The sequence below is a fragment of the Varroa destructor genome, unplaced genomic scaffold, assembly GCF_002443255.2.
Source record: "Varroa destructor unplaced genomic scaffold, Vdes_3.0 BEIS01000005.1, whole genome shotgun sequence".
Taxonomy (NCBI): domain Eukaryota; kingdom Metazoa; phylum Arthropoda; class Arachnida; order Mesostigmata; family Varroidae; genus Varroa; species Varroa destructor.
The window spans coordinates 1,844,564-1,872,310 of NW_019211458.1; the positions used below are offsets into that span (position 1 = coordinate 1,844,564).

Consider the following 27,747-nt stretch of genomic DNA (forward strand, 5'->3'; position numbering starts at 1 on the left):
ACTCGATCCGATTCGAGCACAACTTGATGTAGCGGTGTCCTGTATTTGGTTTTTCGTGCAGGCATATAAGGGGCGCACCATCGAGTGGTTTCGAAGTGAGGTGACTTGTCTTCGAAGGTACCAAAAGTTCGATTTATTATCTAAAAGGTAAGCATTCCTACACTTCTGTGAAGTACTGAGGAGGGAAGATTTCTATATGTAGATTATAACTAGCCGATCTTAGAAAGCACTTAGTTAACTTGATAACTGCCCAATGGTATCAACTGCTGATTTTAGACGTTCCCCGCGCTGTTTAACTATTAAAGTGCTCCTAATGGAACGAAGACTTCATGGTAATCGATAAGAAAACAACTGTTCGAACTTCTACCTTTACTTTCGAATAGCGCTAATTAAGTACAATTAAATAACACCAAAGTGGTCCATATAGTAAAGGCAACAATGAAGCTCGTATCTGATTCTTGTTTTTTGCTACTATGCAAACGGCAACATGGTTAGTGCCCCCTGTATTTTATTAGCATGAATTTTTAGCTATGAACGTGATTCCAAGCCGACTGGACCGCTCTAGGAGTCCGGATTTTATGAAGCAGTTCTCTGACCATATCTGAATTTCACAATGCTTACAAAGCTTTTGTGAAGCAGAACAAGCAATTTAATGTGTTGTTTGTGTCCATTAAGAGTGCCCAATTCGACTGTGTAAGCAATGGCTATTTATGATATTCATTTTATATCACTACAACATGAGAAGAAATTATCGTTAAGAAAAGCGGTATTAGGATTACTTATGGCCAATTAAGTAAACAAAATTTTATGGCTTATTTTTGAAATAGTTACGGTTTTTTTAGCCATAATGTACATTTAAAAATCAATTTCTAGACGTTGAAATGCACGGTATTTTAAAGAACACAGTATCGAAGTTAACCAAATTTCGGTTGCTACACGTATTCTTTGAATCGCAGAGCTGAATGATCCTAAGATCTAGACTATCCCTATGTGCTAATTTAAATTAATACCTTTTAGCTATGCATGTCTAATCACTATATCTGACATTGTGTAAAAGCGAAATTAACTGATGAGTTGGCACGTAAACAATACGTTGTGTCACCACCGTTCTTCTTACCACGGTTATTCTTATAGCTCTATGATTCATGTTTGGTTCCGATAGTTTGATTTTTGCCTACCTCGTTATTTTTTCTGAATCATCGTTAAGTTATTTGCTAAAGCTACGGAACTAGCCTTTTGAGTACGTTAAATTTGGATAATGGATTGTGGGCTTTTGCCATGACGACAGGAAGTTTCTTCACCAGAGCGTTTCAGAATCGACATGGGTGGCACTCCGTCAACGCGCCGAGTAACAGTTGTCAACAGCACGGACCCTGATGTCATCACAATTTCGGATGACGTTATTCAAAGACTTGACTCCGCCCTCAGGTCGCCCAGGGTTAGTAACTTCTGTTCTGAAGTTTTCATATCGCGCTTCTTCGGCCACCTAGCGTTCTGTTTTGTTGAAATTTAAAATTTATTAACCTGCTCTCAGTGGACCCAGTGTCTCAGTGTATCATGTAGCATTAATCACTAGCACATGATTAACAACATAGCAGAATATATCATAATATTTCTTTCTTAATGCAAACTGTATATACGGCTGATGGCAGGCTTTAGTCTTTACCTTTGGGACATTGAGGTATTCATACAATTTTCTTTATTAAAGTAAAGGAAAAAACTGAGACAATCGGTGCTTGCGAATCAAGCCCGTTTTTTTTTACGAAATTCATATATTTCATTCCGATTTTTGTAAGATTTTTTATAAATTTCAAATAAAATACATATTTCACAGTATAGACACGCCTACATGACCAAACAGATACGCCCTCCACTAATATACGTTTTATGTATATAAAAATATGCGAGGATATTTACGTTTGTTTATTTCGGTAAGATTAAGTATCAAAAAAATTCGAGAAGTCATTGAACATTTTCTATCAGTAGAATGCTTCATCTTAGGCTTCGCAGCCATACGTATAGCTTAATATACCTCCAAATAAACACACTATGTTACGTGTGCATTTCACTTAGGGTCCTGCTGCAACCTCTGGGGTCCCCGCTGGCATCGGTTACCCGTCCTACAGCGAAATGAGCGGTCGATCGCATCAAACAGAAATGGACAAGCTCGATCAAGAATGGAGACAGCGACTCGACGGGCTTGATCAGCAGAATCAACTGCTTTATAAATTAGCTACGAGTAAATTTACCGGTATGTTGATACTCCAATACCGCCTTTCCAATCTCTATCGAGGAGCGGTCTCTACATTAAGTGTGTACTACCACACGCAATCTTAGAATTGGTAAAAGTGCTGGAAACGTTGCTATCTCATAGAAATTACGTGTTACGCTTGCTTGCTTTTTTACAACCGCTCGCAGAAAAAAGAATAGCATCCGTACAGTATTTAAGGGCTGTTTTATCGATAAGTGGAGAATTTACCGCTCAGGTAGAGATCAAGGGCCGGAAGGAATTTTCACTACAGATAGATGTTTCTTTTCGTAGCAAGGCACTGTTTGTTGTATTCAGAAACTAAGTAACAATTGATACGACTTTAGGCATATTTACTGGGCTACAAACATCTATCGTATCCATAAACATTTCACTGTTGTCAACATTTTACAGCTGAGGTGGCTGACGTCCATCGAGAGTATGTGAGTGACTTTATGAAGCCAGTCTGTCAAAACACACAGAACGCAGTCCTCGAGTGCTATCAAAAGAATAGCAAGCAACCGCTACAATGTTCACGGGAGGTAGCTGCATTTCAAAATTGCGTCTCTGCTACGCGTCTGCACTTGTCGGCAAAATAGTACTAAGTTCAACATCAATCGAAGTGGTCCAGCTAAAGAAATTATAACAAACAAACCCATAACAAATAGGTAAATGCATGCGTGCTAAATAGACTCTATCGTGAACGACTATCTTCGAAGAGCATTATTGTCTGCCCGTCACAAAACAAGTTTGTTGTAAATCTATTAATTTCTATAATGTTATCGAAAAAGAAAAAGCAAATGTTGTTAGAATAGAGTGAAGTAATGGTACAACTATGAATTAGCTGGTACCCCGGTATGTTGATTGTCAAATGATGTGGTTCCTTTTTTGCAAATATTGTATCTCCATTAGTAACTGAAACCTAATTAATTGGAATGAGAGCGTATAAGCTACAACGAATTCTATGTAACTGAGAAATTGATGTAATGCGACGGCTGTATTATTACACTGTTATGATCATTTTTGAAGAATGAGCGAAGCAAATAAATTTGCAAACTGATTGAACATTAATAAATTCAGATGGATTCAATGTACAACCTATGACAGCAAGTTCGAAAGGAATAAAAGCCAAGGGTTGTTATAAAATAGGAAAAAGAAAGTTTTTTAATAGTAGCGTGTAGTGTTACCTAATATGACCTAAATGGATTCAAACTTTATTATTCGTTTACTAGGCATGGTATCAATCGAATCTATTAATCAGCTTTATATATATCATCGTCATCCATTACTAAGATCGTACTCAAGATTAGGGACGCCACGCATCTTCGAAAATTTCTTTCTATTATATATTCTATTCACTAGACTGCATCTCTATTCACGCATGCACCCTATTACATCTTCGAGAAGACTCATTAACAACCGGTAAAAAGCTGAAACTGATCTGTTCTGATTTGTTTCACAATAGAAAATTTCTGCACTATCCGTCGTGTAACTGGTGTTATTGCTTTTCTTTGCATAAACAAAGGGAACAACAAAGCTAGCGGAAAGCTGTTTATACATCTATTGAAGTCACTTTATCCGTACGTTAGCCGTAACATCAAATTCCGTGCAAAAAAACATTGTATGATATATCTGAAATCTTTTCCATTGCTCAACCCTTGGTAAGTAGTATGTTTCAAAGATAATATTGGCATATTTTCTGTGTACTTGTGTACGCGATTCTCAGGTTCTAGTTTCCGCACGTGCAGAATCCTAGGCGCTCTCCATCGCTAACGTAGTGGAATAGCATCTGTTTTTATTTGTTAATAATTGATCATTTATTTTCGTTGAACAGCTCTGTGTTAAACCATATGTAAATAATAGTAGATATTTTCAAAGGGTACTTTACTCAAATCTTTCTTATCTGTTAGTTGTAACAGTAGCGTATGTACAAATGACGCACACTTTGTTGTACATGTTCTTATCATGTAGCGGTGCTTCGTCTGATGGAATGCAGGTACAGCGGCGCCAGATGCTGAACTTCAAATAGTAGTGATAGTAATAGATCATTATTCCCAATGGAATTATGTACATATGGTGTCATACTGAGTACTGTTGTCTTTGATAGCGAGGCTTCATAACATGTGCATTCAAAATATGTACTTCTCCACAAAAGGGTTACATTTATGCACATATCATACTAAGCGTCTTCGGATAGCGTGAATATGAAGTAAGCAAAACATAATAAGCCAATGCATGCAATATCTCATCAATTTCCGTTGTTATTTCGTGTCACATTCTGGATGACCGGAGAACTCGACCTCAATAAATATTGCTGTATCCTTACGGCTATCGACTTAAAAACTTACATGTAAACCTATTAATGTTTATCACAAACCCGACAGATTTTAACTAATCTAACTGCTTAATGTTTGCTAATTATTAGTGTAGGAGCATTTGGTCAGCTGCTACTGTGACTTTCAATACACGCCGGCCTATAGATTTTCTTCTAGCGATAGCTGTCCTTTTGGTTGACTTATTAGGTTGTGTTATTAGGTTGTGTTTCTGGATCATTTAAGTTACACGGCCGTTACTGCTGGAACGAATTACATTTCCTTGAAAATAGAGTTTTGTAAAATTCTATTATGTAAAAACATAGTTAATAACTATTTTCAGGTCCGGAAAAATGATGCGTCCTCTCGAGTCTGCGTTCAGCATGTGAATTTGCCATCTGACCTGGGCACAGTTAGCGATGCTTAACAAAATCTATAAATAGCAGGTTCCTTGTTTATTCCACAGTATTTAGACTATACGTTCGTTTTAGCAATATTGAATTATGTCAATTAGCCAATATCCGGTGGAAAAAATTTACTAACAGTAGTACATTGTACGCTATTGATTGCTAAGATACCACCACAGCAAGCTAACTTCTATAACGCTTGTGTATTTCGTTTTAACAACTTCCCTGCTCCAGTTCAGCTACTACGAAACGTAGATAAGATAATTATAAGAATGATGACGGCTATTACAACACCAAGGATGATCTGCATTTTCAAATTCCGCCACCACTGCTTCCGCTTGAGAGAAGTTGCCTGCTTTTCGAAAACCATAGCTCCTTCTTGAAGTTGTGTGGCCCGTTCGTCCAAATCGGAGAATTTCGCATCGCGCTCCATTACCTGCGACGACCATAAACAATACATGTTAAAATTATGATTTATCATTAATCTTCTCATAACTATTTAGATATACATGGTCGGATTACTCAAGAATAATGACAGGCCAGCTTGGTGTGTGACTTAGATCGCCTTTACCAAATGAAGATTGGCGTGAATCACACGCATCTTTGGATATATATATACACATATATCCAAAGATGTGTGTGATTTATGTATATATATATATATATTGAAGCTATATTTGACACTTAATTTGTTGGTATATTTTCACCTATTTTGAATCTCGGCACCATCTCCAAATCAATTTTTATTTATATTGAAACGCTTATCCAAATAGGTACCTAGCTGACAACACTGATAACAAATCGTAAGGGATAGAGCTTCTTCAGTTTACAATATCTGCCTACAGTGCAATCGTGTTTCAATCGTGTTGTATTTTAATATACGTAGTTTATTAGTCATTAGTCAACGAATTTCGAGTATGCTGTCATACAGTGTGCTTTTTGATTGAAGTCATTTAGATAATGGAATTTTTGGCTGACCTTCAAAGCAGCCATATGCCAATAGCGACAAGAACCAATGGACGTATTGATACAGACAGTCCAGGAAGTATTCCAGGAAGTCAAATCACAGAGTTACCTGTGGCAACGGTTTCTAACATAAAATCTCAATACTGCACGAACCCATCTGCCAATGCAAGGTACGCCTACACATTTCTCGTATATATATATATATATATTGCTAAACAACGGTGCAAAATCATAGACATGCGATATTATTGCCGCGTGTAATTCCTTTGGGGATAGATAACTTACAAGTTGTATACAAGTTAAGGTTTCGGAGATGATGAAATGATAACGTGCGTATATACGAACCGTGATCGGCCACGCATCTAGATGATCTGATGAAAACAAAGCGAACGCTGCAAAAGACAGCTTACGGTACAATGTAATTAATCATACCGGTATGAATGGTTGACTACAAAGATTGAACAAGACCAAGCTGTGAGTGCTATTTTGAGGAATCGACACTGTTTCGTTTGGTGTTTTTGGGTTCTTTCTTCGCACAACTTATCGAACACAAGTAACTGCACACAAATGAAATTATTAGACTTTTGCTATAATAGAAGGGAGATGCGAAAGAGTAGAGACGTATTTTTATTATAGGTACTAATTGAAAATGTCTACTACTCAGATGATGTAGCTGAACCAGCTCTACGGTCCCATGTTCCTTAAAAATCACGTCTTAGACACTAGCAAGAAAGACTGATAGGCACTTTTTCAGACAATGAGATGTATTTTATTTTTGCCGTAGCTTTCCCAGCCTTTCTACCTTACCTTAATATGGTTTTCGTAAAAAATTGATTACGGCATTCCAGTAAGTTTGCGGAGCGAGTGTAAGGTAAACAGGTGGAAACTGGAAGTATAGTAACATAGCATTATTTCTGGAACTCGTTTATAAAACTACCGCTTAGTAGTACTGGCTGTTATTAAATTCCGACCGTCATTCGATATTGTGTGAGTGTTGCATGGTAATATTTTATTTGAGCTCTGCTAGGAGATTCCAATCAATGCCGCGCTAGGAGATGGCTCATTGTTTTAGGAAGTAAAATAGAATCGTCTATTCCACGCCAAACCTCGTACATGCAAAATACTCTGACCTTTTAACAATAGACCAATTGCCGCATCGGACCCTTCAGCCACTTCTATAATAACATTTCGGATGAGTCAGGCATGACAAGGCCACCGTTTTTAAATCTTTCACTTTTAATAACCAAATATTGCAAAAAAAAAAACAATTTTGATTTCAGTTCGCTCCATAAATTGCCAATTAAAACCAATACTGAAGCTCGTTTCTGATTTTACTTACTGACGCTTGTGTGCGCCTATTTTAGCACGTCCGTAGCTGTTGCCAATAAAATAACTAGAATAATAAGGCTATGGATGCATGCTTCATGACCTAATGTGCCAGTAAAATGGCTCCGCAAGAACGCGTCAGCCATTACTTTATATCCTGAAGGTAGTCACCGATCAGCAAACCAATCTATCAACATTACCTATCGAGAAAGCGGAAGACCAGTGGCATTGACGAGAGACAAATAATTTCACTACAATAAAATCTTGATTTATCGTAGCGATCCGAATTGCACCCGTCGGTATAAATATGCTCGTATTCCCATCTCGATTTTATTCGAGGTCGTGAGTGGGCAGAGGCATAGAACTCTGGCCAGCAATGATGACCACTGACGTTAAAATCAGCACGAATATTTAACAGTGCGGACGTTTATCGTATTCGACTTTTCCCATATGATAGCAGTCGTGGGTTCGCAGTCGCACAACCAGATTGGCCGTGCTCATCAAACGGAGAGCCAATGCAACCGTGACGAGGACAGCAAGTCATTATACAGTACGATGATGCTGCTTGAAATCAACGATACTCGCGCCTACAAGGGTCGGAAGAAACCGTCTTGTCTGCGGCATCGGATTTTCGAGCCTAAAAAAATCTAGGAAGCCTGACAAGGCTTTTTTTGAAGTTGTAATATAAAGAGGGATATTACAGACCTCGAACATTTACTTAGCATGAATAATCTAGCCTTGATTACGGTCGGTCGCCACTGGCTGATATCCAGTTGTCGCACTATTAGCCTTATAAATAATGGAATAACAGTGCGAAACATCAATGGCGTTGAAATGAACCGCAGTAGCCCGAATCAATGCACTCGAGGAATGAGTCATCATCGTCACAGATCACTTGACGGTGTCTCCGTAGTCGCTGAGCAGTTGATGATACGGAAGTACCCGCACTAAGTTGGGGGTTTAGTTCTCAGCGTTCACAGTTTAAATCTTCTATGGAAGAATATTAATACATTTCTAATTGATCGTGATTTTTTTTAGCAGTAGAAACGAATAATGCTACGGCTGCTGGCGTAGCGGTCTATGTCCATAGATGGCAACGAGTAAAATGACTTTTACTAACTTTCTAACAACATGCACAACCTACTGCTTTAAACTAGCTCGATTAGGTACCGTTTTGATAATTAATAAGATAATCGTTTTGCTAAGGTTCATAGAACTGGATTTTTTTGAGCTGTAAATAAACAAAGTGCCCATTGGGTTGTTTATTTGCATACATCTACAAGATTCATTATGGTCCACATACAGTAGCACGGTAAAATGTGCAATGCCGTCAAATTTATAGGGTAGACACCATTCGTTTACTCTCGGCGGCTATCGGTGTTTCAGTTTTCCTATTTCACGTACCCGTGTGACAATGCTCGACCAAGCAGCCAGCTTTCTCAACGCACAATCAAGATATATTCTTCCGTATAAGTTACATGGGCATATTCCCGTACTGTTTTTCTCAACGTGGTCGTTCGTACTCGTTACTCATCGTGGTACACTGGAAGCCGTTCGCAAATGATACCATCGTTCTTACACGAACGAAAACCGTAAAAACTTTTTCAGCTTCTTTAATATTGAATTTAATTTCAATGCGTTAATAGCAAGCTATGCAGGTTTCTCACACGACAAATTATGCTCAGGACTGCCATCGAACGCAGTAGGATATGCTTAGCCTCTTAGAAACGATTCTGTCGCTTCCTACTCGCCCCTTTACTGAGGAAAATTACATAAAGGCTTACAAAAACTACTTTTTATTTTGATCTTTGATAGATTTGTTTTGCTATGGTTTTTTTATCGGTAGCTAAGCTTTTAGGCCTAATATGTAGTCATTATCTTACGTACACCTCGTGTTTGTTCACCCACATCCGTATACAGTACTAAACGACTTTAATAAATCGTCCGTGTAAGGTAACAGTGGGGCACGATATACGTGAATCAGACACCTCGGACGATGCTTCGCTTCCTATTTGTGTTTTTCACACAGAATGTACTAGTGTTAAATCTGCATTTAAACGTAATAGTCAAAAAAGAACAATATTTTGCTTGACCCATATATCGCTTGCAATATATTGTTACTATAAGGGACACGAATTCGGCCCGCAGGGACGCAAACGGAATCCAAAGTGGAATACCCTACGCGTGTTCAATAATGGACTTTCTCTTTTTAAGCTAGCACAGATGAGGATCTGCCATCGTTATTTTGGCAAAAGTGAAAACTGCATGTTTGATATTTACATAAGTACATCGAAATATCTACGCTTGCAACAAATTCTCGTACAATAACTGAAACTATGTAAACGTGTTGGCATTGACGAGAATGATTATGCTTATTATCATCATAATTTACCAACAGCGTTCGTGAGGCAAATGTTTATCAACCATGTTTACTTAGTATTATGAACTCTACCAAGCCGTATGTACTATACTAATTATTATGCTACGAATGCACTTTTATCTACAACATACACAACTCACACACGGTACCGGCTTAACTTACGAGCCTTAAGTAACTTGAGGCCAGCTCGACACGTTCAGTGTCGCTGCGCATTGAATGTATTCCCAATTTTTCCTCATTAATCACCGCACACATGCGACAAAGAACCTATTCTCATAATATGCCGCTCCTCACATGATATCTACCAAGGGAAATAGTAGCCTAACCGTAATGTAGTGCCAATATGCTTAAATTGTCTAGCCTACGTTTTTCACGTACAAGCGAAGTTTAACGATTGAACAATTTCATTGTACCTTTTCGAGGTTATTTCGCATTATTCCGACGACATCGTTAACCTGTTCCTGTGTTTTCCGCAATTCATCAACTCCATCGCCTGTTCCTCCTGTGGCCATTTTTTATTGAATGATGCAACGTGAGGCTTCACAGATTTCTCCCTTCGCTCACTTCAGCACTGCATAATACTTGTCGCGAATTAAATTCTTAACTTCCGTACGTGAGCAATCTGCGAAGCCTTAGAGGCGCCGCTCAGACTGGTTAAGCAGCTAGCCAAATAAAGAACGACCGACTGAGGAGACATCCAACTAACCACCTCATGAAGGCGACCCTGCTGGTATGTTTCACGACGTTTCGTGTTAACAGACAGCCCAAGTCCGGAACGCTCACAAATGACACGAATCAAGCGATTTTACTTGTCGTCTTACGTTGTGTTACAAAAGCTTTGGCGCCTCGTAGACTTACACTAGCACGCAGCAGGACACAACAGCATTCACTGCTCCACCATCTGTGCTATACCACTGACCAGCTCGATACTTTCAATGTCGCTGCGCATTGACTACTACCGCCACCGCTGCTGCTGCTGCTGCTGCTGCTGCTGCTGCCGCTATTCTGTGGCAAGGGAACTCGTGAAATGGAACGATGTTTGAGAAGCAGTCCCCAGCTTCATGTCACCGCTCGATATGCTCTTGAAGCTGGCGACTCTTTTTTTTTTTCTACTCTTATTAACTACTGTTGTTACTGCCACAGTGTGCGCGTGCTGTTGAGGCTAACATTTTCAACATCTTAGCTGCTGTTGTCGGTGCTGTCATGCTGCTAGTTACTGCAGTGCCAGCAGCAGCAGCAGCAGCAGCAGCAGCAGCAGTAGCAGCAGCAGCAGCAGCAGCAGCAGCAGCAGCGATTTTTGCCCTTTTCGACGGCACAGATCGCGGAGTCGCTAGCAGCCGATCTATGGTGCGTCTGCTGCTGCTTTGCTGCCGTTTATCGGTTAACAGCAGCGAAATAGAGTGGTGGGCCGCGTCAGTAGAGCTGTCGGTGCCTGCCGACTTTGCCAGCTTAACCGACTACATGACGGTATTGTGATGCTGTGTGATGACGTCGCATCGTTCCATTGACGGATTCAGAAACAGAAGAAAGCACAGTGATGACTGTTGTCTATGAATTGGCTGCCTCCTACACCTACTATCTCTACGACTATATAATATGCGTAACAATAAACGCGAGAACAAAAATCGATCTTCTTCTTCGATCGTTGTAGCGCCGTATAGTTACGTATCCATGTCTGCGTTGCTGACCGGTATCACTCGTCGTGCTGACACAAGCGCGAGAAAGGGGCTATCTGGCATCAAAGGCGTACGACGGCTTCCGACCAATTAACGTTAGGTGTCGATAAATGTCTACTTTATTTCGGCTGAAACGCAATGCGTTCGCTAGATGTCGTTAAAATTTTTTTTTTGAGAGAGGTACAATTTTCAGCGTACGAAGTATAATTGTTACCCAAGTCGAAGTTATCGAGTTAATGGTGGTGAATTGTCATACACGTTCCGACGCCACAGATCAATCAAATTATCAGTTATTGCCGGTTAAGCGTTAGGCATAACTTAGAGTAAATGTTGCCAAACAGCAGGGTTGCCGTATATATATATACATCTTCAACTCGTTAAATTTTACCAAACAATAGTAAATCTTGGGTTGAAAAAAACGGCATTTTTAGCATCTTTGTAAACGCTTCTTTAACTGTTCTCCCAAGTAAAATGGTGTTAAATGAGCACCACGAAAGCAGTGGCGTATACGGCGATGACCTAGGAGAAGATAATGCCACCCGCAAGTGATTTGCTAGATTCAAAAATGTCAAATTTGGACCTAAAGGATGTACTCGTTTTTCGAGATCGACTAGGACCACTTTAGGAGCACGATAATTATCGAATGAGCCTTATACCTTTCAACTATTGGATCATCGACATAAGTAAAACAAATCATGTATTGCTGCTACGAAAATTTTCAGCATCGGCAAAAGGCGAAGTGAAACAATATTAAGATTTCTGTTATTTAGACAAACACAAAAAGTTCCAAAGAACATAAGCTCAAGACAAAATTTTCTGATTTGCACACAATGATTCATTCTCACTTAACCTGTCAGACAAATAAAGCTGTTTTAAACGACGAGTCGGTACGGCGTTTGGCCAATATAAGGCTAGGAAAAAAGACGAGCACCCCATTTATTACCCGATCACCTAATCGAAAATTGAACACGTTTGACTTTCAAAGCCAAAGTGTTGTGTTCGATTCCGCTGTGTGAAATGCTTGTTTTCTATATAATTAATCTTATTAATAGGTGACACGTAAAAGGATATGAATTTAATTGTTTTTGTGCTGGTGGCAACTGGTAGTTGACGAAGTAACAGGTTTATTGCTGTAATATCTAATTTTCCAGCTTATGCAAGTCCTATTGCAGATTCGTCCACATCACACTGCTCGAAATTTTTACAGTTTTATTGTTTTTCAATGCAGACCGACACAAACAACTACTCGTGAGATTGCGCGCTCACGTAAGTACCATGTCAGGCTCTCATTCTGTGCAGCGAAACAAATGGCCGAGTGGCCTATAAATAGCTGAGATTGAGCGGCCTATCTGTATTTGCGGTGACCGTAGCGAAGTTTGCTCTTTCCGTGCACACAAACTTCCAAATCAAGACCGCATTAGGAAAGCAACTGATGCTGAGAAAACAGGAATGACGCTGAAGTAGAACGCCTCGCTGGGATATGACAAAGACAAGCTGATGATCGTTGAGCGGTTGTATAACTGAGTGCTTCAGACGATTTGCGGATCTTAAATTCATTAAAATAAAAAACAAATTAAAGATGATCCAAAACATTATTTTCTACCCTACAATATACTTCGTTGGCATTCATTGGGCTTCTTGGATACAATCCAGAACCTTTACTGTTAGTTAAAAACAAATGTAATTAACACCTAACAGTGGTTCCTTTAGCGTAGGTTAATTTTATTCGACATTGTGGTTGATACTCAAAATTCTGTCCCGAACGATTCCATGGCAAAAAAACAAAATCACCAACTTGAAGAATATGTATTCATTAATTAATGCCCAATACTTTACTAGTAGAAAAAATGGTTTGGCTTTATAGCATCCTGAAGATGAAATGCATGCTAAAAGCTACTTACATATCTGTGTCGCTTACAGCGGGGTTTCCACAACTGTGAGGAATGAAGTCGTTTGTTGTTGAAGGTGTCATTTTGGACCATGAGTATGCGGACCACGTCACCTGGCAGAGAACAACTTTATGGGCCACAGAAATGCCCCGAGAAACATTTGATGATTGTTAGCCGTTTTAGATCTATGGAACTTGATTAAAAAAGAAAAATCTAGGTTTGTTGAAGTGCGCAGAAAATGGGCCGTCGCATTGTTATTGAACATCTCGCTTGGCACGAAACCACAAATAATGACAGATTCTTGCGCCGATCCGTTATGGATGACGAGAAGCGATAACTTTACGTCAACATGAAGCCGAGGAATTAACGCGTGGCTCTAAGAAATCGTCTGAACGCAGAGGTAAATCAGATCTCCACCTACCAAAGGTCATGCCAGTCCGATTTATTGTGGTGGAATTGGATGGGTCTCACATGCTAGAAAATGCTTGAGAAGAACCAGACGACCAACAACAATGCGCTGTTTAAATAAAGCTATGCAACAGAAAAAGGTCTGGAATGCAAGGCGAACTCACCACAACTATGCCAGGACCCATCCTGGTCGTTCAAGCCGCTGCCGCGAGTTTTGTAGGAGGTTCCATGGCACCTACCATATTCTCCAGACGGCGCGTCGACGGATTATCAACTTTCCGATCACTGGCGAAGACTCGCTAAGTGAGTTCGTCAACGCTAAACTTGAAAATTTCTGGCAAGATGGAATAAGTTAGTCGAGAGGTGAAGAAAGGTCGCAGAGTGTGACGGCGGACACATACGACCGTTATCAGATTAAAAAAAAACAAGCAATATTTTCAGAACAACCTATTAATTATAGCTATAGTTTGCCCAAAACTCCCTAATTAACTACACTCTCCAGAAGTAGAATATTTAGCCTGCATTTTAACGACTGCTACTTCATCTCGTCAGCGGTACATTAATAGCAATAAGCCAATTAATGTAAAGCAAATTCTTTATTGTTTCCAATATCTAGCCCGGTATTCGGTATGATGTAAACAGAGACATCGTTTGTACCGTATGATATAGGCAGGGACATAGCAATTGTCTATCGACTCGAATTTCTACTTCGTTGGCATCTCAAAGATGCCACCATAGATATCCCATGGACGAAGCAGTCTCAACTCGGTAGAAGCTTTACTGTCATTTGCACGGTCCTACGCCATTTCTTTTCTAGGAATTAAAAGTTATCAGCGTCAACACTCGTGCAATGGCCAGTCATGCCTGTGGCACGGTGTACAGTCAGTCACCTGTTCGCATTCATTTTGGAATAAATCGACGAATAAAGGCATATTATAGGCTTAGATATAGATGTGAGCAGTAAGTAAACCGCAGAACTAATTATTTCCTTTTGTTGCGTGGGGCAGGGGGGATGTTGAGTCGTTGAAAATTTTCACACCGAGCACGATTCGACAACGATCCGATCAGAAATGACGATCAGCGATGCAGGCCAGAGCTCTCGAGAGTTCATTAATGTTCGGCAGTTGAAATTACCTCTTGCGCAGGCCAGTGCAGCGCCGGTAGGACTCCCGTCCTCTGTGGACGACTGTTATAGTGATGATTAGTTCACCTAGTTTGATTCCGAACAAGAAACCTCCTAGAACTGCTGGATTAGAGTTGCATCTTTAGACCGTTCTCATTGTTTGGCTAGTTAAGCTTTCATGTTCTATATGCCGCTTCATAGGCCTAAACAAGACAGCCACTGAATAAAACCAGCGAAACAACGTCGGCTAGCCTCCTGGAATACTATAGCGAAGATGTGATACTGAGAAAGGATACCTAGGAAATAATCAAAACACCCTCGTATTATTAAAAAGGTCTTCACATTTTTACAGGGTTTATACCCACGTCATTACTGTAGAAAAACATGGTACCATATGGAATGTCTAATGCTTATATAGTACATAGATTTTCATTGATATGGCCGGGTTACGATCGAGCACAGCATATAAGGGCCTTCAACTAAGATGTTCTCATTTGAACGCAGAAAATCATTCGGAACTTAGTGACAAGCGGCAACACAATGACTTCAGTGGCTTTTGTTGGCGTGTAATAATGGAATAAAGAAGCAGAAGCTGATCCGTAATCATGGTCGTGACAACGGCATCTTTTAAATAGACTCATTATCCTATACTGATATCAGCGCAGTGATATTTTACCCTAGTAGATTCGATATATACCCTAGTAGATAAATTCTATATTTTAAGAGAGAATTTTAAAAGGAGTCGAATACAGTTTATGATTTGCGCGTCACTTCAGATTGTCTAGTCAGTACGCTTTGGGAGCACACTTTTACACGTTTAACAATAGTTAATGTAATGAACCTCTAACGAACTATAATTATTTTTTTGTTATAATTTGCCAGAATACAATTATGTTGAACGTAAATTCTGAGATCTGGTGGTCTAATTTTAAAAATAATGGGTATACGAAGTCCCGGGCCTCCAGACCCAAAAGTCCTAAAGCCAATTCCGTATTCAGGTTTCAAGATCGTATATGAGGTACCATATAAAAAATATGTTGGCCACAACTAAGACTATGCTGCGATGAATCAATCTGTGCTGCATGACACTGCATGTCACAGAACGTGAGCTACTCCGTAGGATGGTCACACAAAATCCTCTCCAGAGCGTCTGTAATTCAAATCTGAATAGCACTCCGAAAATCTTCAGTGAAAGTCGAGTGACGATTACATCGAGTAGTTGGCGAAGTCTCTGCGGCGAGGTATCTAATTCGAAATTAGTTGTGGGATCCTTATCCATGATGTACACATGTGCTGAAACTGGTCAGAGGAACGTAGGGCTTACTGTTGGCTAGGTCCCACAAGCAATTTATTCAAGTGACTCTCCTGGGTCGATACGGGAGCTGAAAGGGGGGGGGATTGACATACGAATTCAACCGATTGGAGTCAGGAACGCTAGCGATTAATCTCTAAACTGGATGACCGCCTGAGTATAAGACTTGTTAATCCTCGAGTTGCAAAGGAACTCGAGGGATTCTAACTCTCACTTTAATTCCTTTCGTGTCGTAGCAAAGCTAGATTCAAAACGAACATTACTAACTGTCGATTGTCTAGCAGTGTTAAGTGGTTGACATTCGAAGAAGGATATTTCTTCAGCTAACTGAAAGCCAAGAAGAAACGTATCTGCAAAAATAACAGTACTTCGTTGCTGAATTTTTCTAGCATAAGTTGGACTTCTTTTTTTTTTTGGCAAGCCACAAGCGTAACGAAGGTCTTAGCTTATATATGAGTAACTATTATCTTCGCACATGTTCATTACTCAAATATTCCAACCGTAGTAAAAGGCGAAATTCATCGTTTCGCCGGAGCGATCGTCTGCAGCATCTGCAAAAAAGACACGCGTCTATTTTACCGTACGTCATATTTAATGCTATGTCGGGTTCAGATGCTCGTAGCTGGTTGCTTTTGCCATCGTCATAACGACATGGCAAAACAAGTATGCTAAAACTTCGTTACAGGAATAAGGGAAACACTCGAATATTGCTACGAAGCCAAGCTAGACTTCAGCAGTGTCGAAGTGGTGAAGGGATTCATGTGCAATATTCTGCTTAATGGATTGTGACAGATATTCGCGCACTCTTTAGAATCTTCATAACTAAACGTTAACTAACATTAGCATAGCGATAAAGAAGTGCGTTGCTTGAAATAGAATCAAGACATTTTTACAGACGATTTGTATATTGTTGAACGCTTAGGGCAGGAGTCAGGATAGCGTCGATACTCAGTCAAAGTTACCTAGTGACGAATTAAACGTTCTGCATGGTGATCTTCATTGGGATCAAACCTAACATTTTAATGGCATTGAATACCAAAATAATAATCCTTGTAGGTATTCACAAGCTATAACGCGTAGGGGAGTTTTAATAGATATCGCAGTGTTAACATGTCTGCTTTTTTTTTTTCTAATAGTATTGTCTACGCAATAGTCAGCATTAAGGTAAGCGTAACGTACCCTTTAGTTGCCCGAAATTCTTCTCAGGATAACAAGGAGTTCCAGTTGATTGCGTGATGTGATTGCGCGCGGTCGTGAAGTCAGCCGTAGAGCAAACTATTACGCGTTTTTTTGATCATCTAAAGAGTCCCTGGGTGGTTCAAGCAAGCTTATAACATTGATTAGAAGATTGTTATAAGCAAACGAATATTGAGTTTCGAAAACATCGTATCTATAAAACACCTTTCTTTGGTATTGTGCCAATTACTCAAGCTTCGCGCCAGAGCTAGTTAGCCTAGTTACGAAAGAACAAAAATAGTAATACGCTGCTAAGTTTTCTGACTTACTTAGCAGATATATCTAATTAGAAGTAGTTATAGCTCTTTCTATGATCTTCGTCTGTTTCGGTCACATTCAGAATGGCTAATGTCACTTCTGCTGATAAGCTCAAGGGCCTAGGAATTAAGCTCGCTTCCTACTGACTCATGTTTATCATCTATAGATTTGAATTATGCCTATACTAGGTCGGTTTTGGGTCAATTTAGAATCCCAATAACCACTTTCACTTAACTGGGATATTAATTCCATATGGGCCGTTATAGAAATTCCTTACCACAATTCAACACACATTATTGATGGTAACGGAGCGTTCTCATACTTCTCGAGCCTGCGAAAGCACTTACTCCTATAATATTTGCTACTGACTTTTAAGACACTGATCAACAAGATGGATTCGAGTCAGTACCTCTAATAGTATCTCTTTGCCCCTTATCAATGGGCAAAGGTTTTTGCAATCGACGCAACGAAACGCCACTGTTAGACAAAAAATATTCGACCTTCTAGCGTTAGGTAGGCAAGAACAAGGGTGGCGTTACGATCTACGCTCGTTCTGACAACCGGCGTTTTACCTCAAAGCCGGCGGGGACGGCGACAGACGAATCGCGTCAAGCGCCGATGGGCTCAGTTGGAGTCAATAACAACAACAACAGCAGCAGCAGCAGCTACCGTTTTAAATTAGAGCTTGAGGTATTTGCTACGTCTCACAAACCTATCCAAATTTGCTGCCGCGAATTCGAAAAGATGCGAGGGAATGACTAGTGTGATGACACAGGCAATTTTGTTCCATAAAAATCTAAAAATTAATTTATATCTACGCGTAGACTTTGTACTTTGCTCTGCCTGATTAAGGGCTAGTGCAATGCTAGTGCAGCTCAAATATGTCCCAGGACGCATCAAAAGCACGCCCGAACTTTACATAGATATAAAAACATATATAGAAAACATATATATAAAGTGGTTTAAAATATTTTTTACATTACTTGACCTTTCTATTTTATAGCGAACTTCTTCGATGAGATGACGCTTTTTTTCTAATGATGAAATTTTTAAATTGGCACGGATGATAAGCAATAGAAAATCAATGGTAAATACCTAAACGCGTATCGATCGTCAGTAGATAAAGATAAAAACCAGGCCTACTCGAGATTTTTTGCGTGAATGATATTTGTTTCTTTCGAAAAAAGCCCTTTAAAAGCTCCATCTCTCAGTTGCGAATCCGCTGCAGTTTAGAGGTGCAACGAATGGAGTTTTACACAAAATGGAGGTTTTTAAAGATAAAAAATGCACTTGCTTTTTGCCAAGACTTAGATTTAGAGTAAAATAGGGATACAGATTAGGTCAAAGTTTTTACGCTACGTTGCCTCGTATCGGTTCTAGTCTAGACACACAATAAAACGTGTGTCATAGCGAAGACGTTTATTGTGCAAATCCTAATTATGCGAGATCGATAAACTTTCATGGTCCTCAGAGTACCGTTGAAGATGGCCTAGCGGTGAAATGACCAGCTGCCGAACCGGTTTATACGTCGTGTGTTGCTAAAGACCAACCTTGGAGGTTCGATTGCTCATAGCGAGACAATGTAAATAACTTCAAATAAGCTTGATAGATGACAAGGAATACCTTTATTACATGTCCTACGTAAAGCATATTATTTAAATAGATTCTAAATATAGCCGAGCGCTAACAAATGAGGCATTGACTACGAGTGATCTGGTGATGTTTTCGAGGAACGTGTTGTAGAGAATCGAAGTTCCATTGTTCATTGGCGAACTGATTTTCTCGTTAACCTTCATTAACTAAGCGTTCTGTATATTTTGTGATCATAACAAGAGCCAAGTCAAGACTGTCTAAGAGTCAGAGATTGAGCTTTCTTAGGAAACGCTACTGTGCTACGAGTGCCCTTGTGAAGTCCGTGATGTCCATTGGAAAAGCTGTTTAGCATTTGGCTGTTCGTTAACGTTTCATGGGGAGTGTCACCTCAGAGAATAAGCAAAGCATTTATAAGACTTTTAATAGCAGTTCATTGAACTCGTTTAAAGCTAGGATTAATTAGGGATAGTTTAATAAGGCGTGCCCATGTGGAGCTCAATCCTTTCAGGATCATTGATGGATATTAAATAAAAATATTTATGGATATATATGGGGTGGGGCATCTAAACCGGGTCGAGCTTTGCCAGGCTTTTTGTCTTCTGCAATTTTGAGAATTAGCAGAAAGTCAGTTGTTTCTAGAATCAAATATTAAACTCACTGTAACAGAGAGCAGTGCTTTGCAATCTAAGCGAAGACTAGCTGTTATCTTTAGATCCAGATTGGAAGCTATGATGACGGTAAATAGTGGTTTTATTGGACAAACATAACCGCCAAGAATGATACCTTTTGGCACATGTAAAACACTTCGTTAAGATGTTTTTGGTTATGTACGGGCTTACAAACAGCTCATGAAAAACATTTCGCTTTAAATATCCTGCCCTGTACATCTACGCGATACGTCCACTGCAATTAAAATCATAAGACACACAATATTGAGCATCTGGACATGACTACAATTTTTGGCTTAATTTGCATTTAGAGACAAACGACTTCATCAGTTCCCTGCTGTTAGGTTTCACGAGGTACCTCGCCACTACCATATAGGTTTATAGCTTAGAATAACATCCTTGAAAACAGAAAATTGAGTAAGTTTATTTCACTGAATAAGAATATCGTGGGCAGTACAACAAATCCGAGCTGCCTAGGTATCTTACCAGAGATTTTTGGACTGTATGACGCATGTATTACATATAATATGTTTTCCATTTCACTTAGCTGATTATAAAATGTGTGGATGAGCATATCTATTGAACAAAGACATAGTATTATTGAAAAAAATATCTCGAACGCAGACATGAATCTTTGCAAAATTGGAAAATTACAGGGTAAGGTCTCTTCCGTCTAGAACCCTTTTTATTGGCCTACTGTGACAACTTTTCTAGAATCCTATTTCTAAGCTAAATGAAGTTGGGAAAATAATGAAAATGATGCATGGAATGACTAATGAAAAGTGAACACAGGATTAACAGTTTTACATATTTAGATGTTCGGTGTTTCGATGTACAAATGTATACGCAAACTTTTGAATTGTTCCTTTGTTACAAATGTTTCTGTTGCTATAAAAAAAAAAAATAAATAAACAAAAGAACGTTCCTGCAATTACAGGACCTAGTTCGCGTGCTAGCGAGTGATCGAACGTGCACTATCGGTAGGCCTAGAAGAAGTACGCAGCCATAATATGTACATGTATATAGTAAATCGGCTGTACAAATCAAGTTCCTTCAACAACGACTAGACACTATGTCGACCATTTGCATTTATAGAAAAAAAGGGGCAGAATTCACTTTTGATCATGATTATGATTTTAAATTTGGATAAAAATAAAATAGGATTTGGGTAAGATGAAAGTTGACAATTTTTATCGTACAATTGTCCATAGCTGAGATTGTCCGCTAATAAAAACTACTATGTTATCACACGAATCCAACTTCTAGTTGAAAGCTTGTATCACACTCGCCTAGGAGGCTGGGTTTTCCGTATCGATTGGTGTTTTCTGAAAGATCTGTTTACGGCCACATTTGATTAAAATGCGTGTCATTGCTTTCATACAAGCCGTACTCTTGAATTTTTTTTAATTGAAGTTTTTACGTTAACGTTTTCCTGTCTTTGCTTGACGCTGGTTGTGGTCCATGCACGCTTAGATGCAACATAGAAAGCCGGCCACACAGCTCTGTATTAGATTGCTTCTACTGGGCTTTTCATGTGTCGGCTACTGCTTTACTATTTAGGAATGACATAGATTCGCCTAAAGAAAGCTTTGCCGTAAGAATTATGACATATTCATTAGTTTTATCTTAGCTCTCTTCTACGAACACAGGCCGCTTTTACCGCTGTGAGGAGTGGTGATCAAGCTTCGCGTGAACCACAATTCCTCTGTGTTTTCAGTAAAACTCTACGGAAGGTCGTGCCAGACAAAAGGTACATAAGTAGCCAACTTGTGCCACGTCGACCAACTGCTTCGCAGCGCAAATATTTGCCCCTTGTCGAATATTTAGGCCGAAGGGCGAACTTAACAGGTCACATTTCTACATTGTTAACGTCTTGTAATGCGGAAATAGAGCGGGCATTGTTTCTCTCTCTGTCTTGTGTCACAGTGAGGTTTTTTATTGGTGTTATTGAACAGCGCAACAAATTACAATATTATATTGCATTTCCATGTTTCATTATAGCTTCCGTTAGTCGAGATTAGTGGTATACGGTGTTGCAAGGAGAAGCCTGCTGTAGGGAGCTAGGTTTAGTTTGGAGGAAATGGAGGCCCTCAACGTGGAGAGGGCGTTGATGGAGGAAGGGAGCTGCGGACTGGTAAATTCCAACGCTAAATCCCAGCTCCATGAACCCCCACGGCTGCAACTACAACAAGCAATACACGGCCACCCCCTCCAGGGCTACACAAGGCAGACAAAGTAGTCTGCATGAACCACATAGCATCTAAAGGCTGCTTCTGCTTTATCAATTGTGTGTTGCAGTGTTACCAGTGCGAAGCAAAGTATTGTCCTGGGCGACGTGCCAACTTGTGCTCGGGACAAATTCAGGACGCGTCTCGTCAGTGCTTTGAAGTACAGTGCAGTTGTCGTGAGACTGAAGTCCAAACAAAGGTGAAGCATCACGGCAATAGACCAGTGTAGCAGCCTACCTTAGCAGCCTGCAGCTCACTGAGGTAAGTGGGTCAGTGCACGTTCCGTTCGTATGGATGGGTCACGTGTTTTCATAGAAATGCTGGGAGAAATAGGGCTACCTTGACCAGCCGTCTGCGTATAATCATTGCCCTTGTCCGTTCGTCGGTGCCCATCGGTTGGCTCGAAAAGGACGGTGGGAACAAAGGGATCACCGGCATAGGAAAGCAAACGATGCAGCGGAGCCCTGTAGCAGATACCAACCAGTTTGGCCCTCTACGCCTTATTTGACGTTCGAATTCTACCGTAACAGCCTTTGTCTATCCATTACAAGATTGGACCTTGTGCAATACGAGCATGATTAGTAGTGAAATTTAACGTCACGAAGTACTCTGCGCAGTAGAATAGCTTTTATCACTGATGAATCAATGGCGCGCCACTCGGCTATACTAAGCACAAGAACGAATCTTCGGTGCGGTGTATCCATTGCAATAAATAGGCCGTACGAATAGCTCAGATAACGTATTGCGTAGAGATTGTATATTTGAGCTTGGTGGATACGGTCAAAGGTATATTACTCGTTATATATCGTGCGTGTTATTTCGCTTTCAGTTCATGTAGCGAGGCAATGTTTAGGGCTGTACGTTCTTTTAAGAACGAAACCATATAATTAAAATATGTTATAGGACCGCTCGGGGTACGGTTATAACTCTGTTTGTCAAAATTAAAAACTCTATGCTAATTACATGTATCCTTTTAATTTTAGGATTGATGTGATTCGCCCGGTAAGCTCATATTTAGCAACTCAAGTGATGTGTACCGCCCATGAATTGCTCGATAGAGAAATCAATAACATGCCTTCATTTTCGGATCTACGCTTACATGTACTGGTTAGGCTGTTCGAAAACGACATGACAATTCCCTAAGGGATCTTTATTCGATACCCGGAGAGCCTAAACCCACACTGCAGACCCAGCCTCACGATTTTTCTAACAGACAACAGCCGATCTGCGCCTGTCTATTTGTCAGATGTACAATTTCGTAACTTGTCCGACGCGGTCCTGTTATGCGTGAAATACTGATTAGACACTCTATATTGATACTTCGTTGTGGCTTCCGCCAGCGACTTGACAGAAAACAAGACCACATACCCAGATCAGCGCTCAATGGGTCATGTAGCCGATGTACTTCTCGTACTCAATAACTGGGGCATTTCAATTAAACCATGACAATACCCCATTAAACGGTGGTTACATTTGAGTGCGTTGTATTTGGCAGCAAAAGAAATATACAAAGCACTATTAAGGACTGGCACTGTTTCGTCAGATCTCATAGCGGAACTTGAAGCACTTCAATGACAATGACCTTTATAACTCGCTGCCTTAAAATTGTCCTATTGAGTTTTGGGCAAGGTTATCTCCGCTCTAATATAGTGCGCTAAAACAAAAAGTACTAAAAGGCGATTTGGATCTTATCAGACGCCAAAGTGGATCGGTCCTACCCGAAATTAGTTCAAGCGATATTCTGGGTGGTAAATTTTTGACCCAGCCAGAGTGCAATCTTCGACAGGGCATCACCCTTTAATTTTTTATAATGACAAATAGATAACTAGTAGCCTGCACGGATTGAGTGTCGTTCAAAGGGTCGATCGACCTCTACTGATTTTTCAAATAATTTCCTATAGAAATTTCATGTCCCAGCCACACTTTATCTTATCTGTTTAAACCTGTATAAATACTTATTGGCTTACGAGTACGATTGACGATTCAATTGTTATAGGCTTAGCACAATTACCTTAGAAGAGCTGTGAAGTATGGTGAGCAGGAGAAAAATTCCTATATAGAACAAAATATATTTACTACTGAAAGTTATGTAATTTTATACACAAGAGATTGCGTTCCGTATCTGAGGGCTTGAACGACCTAAAAAACCGGCTGGTGTAAAGCTACTTCTATAATCTGATCACACTTGACTGGGTTATTTCGGTAGTCGGCCCACCTCGACCGAATCATAATGGACCCATTCTCGATAGGGAAAAGGTATATATGCGCTCCTTGTGTTGACTGGCCTTAGCTTTTGAACAACGAATCTCTAGAAAGGTTACCAGATGGCACGAAGCAATGGATTGCGAGTGTGTAGATGAACAAGTACGGACTGCATTAAGCGGCCTATGCATCTTTACCTAAAAAAAATAAAAAGACTATATTAGTGTGTGGTACAGTGAGTGCAATGTTCAACAAAAGAACTTCCTATATAATAAATGTAGTATATATCGATCGAACACGTTTTCTACTTGACATACATTCGACATATTGGACGACACATTTATTCAGATCATTCATTTAGCGAGAAAAAAATGCAATAAATGTTTACATTGCCTACTCTCGAGCCCTTACAAAATGCCGAAGAAAGGAGTCTTCTCGGGTTGAAAAATACGTTTTATAGCTGCGGTTAGTAGTTATGTATTGGCTGCGAGTCTATTTGTTTTAAAGCGAATCAGACTCAGTATTTCTATATAACTAACATGACCGGGCTGAAATTTCCCGATAAACAAGCTCGGTAAGCTCTCAGAGAAATCGAGGCAGTGATTTAGTGTGGGGCCTTATAGATACGGTCATGGTTTTAGCAAGCACTTCGATATTTCGTTGCGGTATAGACCGACCATTCGAGGTGCTTATGTATAAAAAAAAGAGAAATTAATGAATTGAAATGTGTATATATATATATATATATATATATATATATACAGAATCTAAACTATGTGTCTAAACAGTGTAACGATGATGTTAGCCTATTGAGGATTCAACTAGGCCTTCCTCCAAAAAGGTTGGTATTTAAAGCAGCTGGGCCGGCTTAGACATGAATTATGATTCCCAATTGAACCTAACCTATTGTGAGATGGCTCGACAAAGACAGAATAAACTTATAAGAACAGACTTAATAGTGTGCTAAGTTCTGTGCTTTTCAATAAAAAAGGATCTTCACTCGCCCGTCTGCACAGGAACTTTGGTCACTGCAAATATCCTTCGAGTTAAGCTCAGAGAAAGGTCGTACTATAACTGGCAATACGACGTTTCTTTGTTAACAAATAACAGCCAGTATTTTCCAAGAGGCAGAATTCCCTCAGCATCCATCGAGCGGTTAAGCGTTTATCGCCGGCTTTACTGTGAGAGCTAATTCAAATCTCGACATCTATGGATATTTCGAATAAGACGGTTTTTTGTTCGCAGCCATTTTGAATGGGGTAACAGTAAACGTTCAGGTCATGAGCTGGTCTTTGAGACTGTAATCTGTTTAAGAATTCATATGCTCCTGGCATGGAGGGAATATCATTCCTTTTAATCATAAAGCTGACCTACGATAGCAGTGAAAACTATTGATTTTCATACCTAATTGCCGAGGGATTTGTCGTTAAGAATTCAAGTTACCGAAATATAATTACTGATCTAATATGATGGAATAAAACTTCATGGTTATTTATGATATTACGTATAAGTTCATTATAGTATATTTGAGGTCAGCTTACGTAAAGCATTTCGTATAAAGACATTGTAAACTATACATTTACTGTAATTGGCTGTTAGTGTATATAAAGGTTCGTAATTATCAATCCGAGTTGATTTTTCTACGCTGCTCCATACCCATAACATGAAATGATCTGAATTAATGATCTGGTACATTTTTATAGCAGTTGAACGTGTAGGGTCGACCCCAGCATTGTCTTGAACATTAAAAAGATTTCTGCTAAATTACTAACTTAGATAACTTGGGATACAAGTATCGCTCTCAACCTTTTTAAAAACACATTTTTTTTTTATATAATTTAATTTTTTCAAATTTAGTAGACGATACAATAGTTAGCGGAAAATTCATTAGATAGACAAACAGAACCTGGTCTTGCCTTTCGTATTTGAATGTCTACGGGTTGTTGAAATCGTTTCAATTCCAAAGGATACATGCGTTCATGTGTCTAGAAAACTTACGCATAACGCTTCTAGTGATATAAACTAATTACATAACTCGCTCGCTAAGTATCTACCTGAGGGCAGAAAAAGGGAATGAGTGTAAACTCCTCGAAAATAGTTGTCAGCAAGTTCCGCCAAAATATATACTATGAAAAGCAAATCAACTAAGTAACTTGCAAGGTTATGATAGAATTCGTCGAAAAGCAAAGAGTACGCTCTGCGCCAGCCATCGCCTCTATAATAAACTTGAAGAAGCCCCCATAGGTGGAACAAATCAAGATTTTATCTACAGTGACCCAATGGTGGTATTAGGCATTGGAAACAGAGCATAAAATAGAGCGCGCTAATAATCTACACGTTGCGAGCAGTTAAGGCAGGCGAGGAATACAAAGTTCGACCAGAAAATTAGAGCAGACGTGCCAGTTATCAGAATAAACAAAAAAACAGACGTTCTCATTTATGAAATGTACATCACCTACGAAAGAAGTACGATAATTGCTAGATATAATAGATATGATAGCGGAGGGTCGTAGGCTGGCTTTCTCAGTAATCTTGAAGAAAAACACCGCGCTAGCTTAATAAAATTATAGCAAAGCAATAATTTCGATAAAAACAATTATTACAGATTCTAGCATTATAGCGTACTGGTCGTGTCTTACTTAATATAATGACGTACGTCGTAATGAGAACGATTCGATATTGCCTCTAGATCGAGTAAGTTCAATGCACGGGAAGGCGTAAACTTCAACTTACGGATAGAGAATGCTGTAGACTTCAGCCATTAAAAGTAAAGCGAATCGATAAATCAGGAAAGCGTCAAGGATGATGAATACTTCAAACTTGGATTAGATTTCAAAAAGACATGGAAAATCAGCAAAGAGAGCCAGAACGCGGAAAGCATAGTACTGTAGAAGCTGTAATCGATTTTTCTTTGTTGTCGTAGAGGTCGGAACATCTCATCGCAGCTAATCCTTGCGTCACAATAGGAATAATTTCGAAAATACACGTGATGCTGGCAGTCGGTGGGTAAACATATCCCGGTCAGGCTCAAATGAGGCAACGCAAATCTGACATTAGAACGCAAATACATAATTTGAAAATATCGTCATCGTTAGCCGTTCGGAGCACCCGGAATCCCGTCAGGGGTTAAGCAGCAAAACCTACTAATCAAGTTGAAAATAGTGCGTCAGTTAAGCTAAATTAATAAATACGTTGGCCAGAATTATAAACATTCAGCATAAACTTGTTGCTGGAAACTCACTGGCTTTTAAGGGTTGTTTCAGTAAAAAATATTGCATTTTTTATTTTTGACGTACTCGAACAAACTTCCATTTCCAGATATATCATTTGAAGCAAACGCTTGATTTTTACACACATGTTACATTTCTGGCAAATATCGTAAATTACTATTCATACTTATCACTTCTATGTATAAAATGTCTTCGCTTGAATATACTGAACTGAAAAAAGTTATTTTTGATGTCGTTTTCGGAATCCTCAATGACGCCTACTACACGGTCGACAAGTAGTCGAAG

The 27,747-nt window shown here is 39.5% G+C and overlaps 3 protein-coding genes and 1 long non-coding RNA gene across 9 annotated transcripts in view; 2 read left to right on the forward strand and 2 right to left on the reverse strand.

Moving 5' to 3' along the window:
* Window positions 1-6: 6 nt before the first annotated feature.
* On the forward strand, window positions 7-3,323 carry Chchd3 (Coiled-coil-helix-coiled-coil-helix domain containing 3). Of its 5 annotated transcripts, none has more exons than XM_022808872.2 (4): window positions 7-147; window positions 1,305-1,438; window positions 2,074-2,251; window positions 2,663-3,323. In XM_022808872.2, the coding sequence occupies exons 2-4, from the start codon at window positions 1,322-1,324 to the stop codon at window positions 2,845-2,847; spliced, it is 480 nt and encodes a 159-aa protein (XP_022664607.1). In that variant the 5' UTR covers window positions 7-147; window positions 1,305-1,321; the 3' UTR covers window positions 2,848-3,323. The 5 variants fall into 5 exon arrangements, with proteins under 5 accessions (XP_022664607.1, XP_022664608.1, XP_022664609.1 ...); XM_022808873.2 differs by having other exon boundaries at window positions 17-147; window positions 1,289-1,438; XM_022808874.2 differs by having other exon boundaries at window positions 19-147; window positions 1,315-1,438.
* Window positions 3,324-4,040: 717 nt separating this feature from the next.
* On the reverse strand, window positions 4,041-10,587 carry LOC111251833 (synaptobrevin-like). The gene is made up of 2 exons (XM_022808876.2): window positions 10,053-10,587; window positions 4,041-5,403 (listed from the first exon to the last, which is right to left on the reverse strand). Exons 1-2 carry the CDS (start codon window positions 10,149-10,151, stop codon window positions 5,203-5,205), a joined length of 300 nt encoding a protein of 99 aa, XP_022664611.1. The 5' UTR covers window positions 10,152-10,587; the 3' UTR covers window positions 4,041-5,202.
* Window positions 10,588-12,031: 1,444 nt separating this feature from the next.
* On the reverse strand, window positions 12,032-27,098 carry LOC111251834 (uncharacterized). Its single transcript, XR_015328426.1, has 7 exons — window positions 26,966-27,098; window positions 17,819-24,429; window positions 17,227-17,374; window positions 16,548-16,598; window positions 13,777-13,946; window positions 13,217-13,331; window positions 12,032-12,861 (listed from the first exon to the last, which is right to left on the reverse strand). It is a non-coding gene; the product is annotated as an uncharacterized LOC111251834 (long non-coding RNA).
* cpx (synaptic transmission protein complexin) overlaps window positions 22,151-27,747 on the forward strand; it is a 257,489-nt gene continuing 251,892 nt past the window's right edge. For both annotated transcript variants that reach the window (XM_022809275.2, XM_022809276.2), the window contains exon 1: window positions 22,151-22,291. The gene's annotated coding sequence lies outside the window, so the exon portion shown is untranslated. The remainder of the gene's footprint in view (window positions 22,292-27,747) is intronic.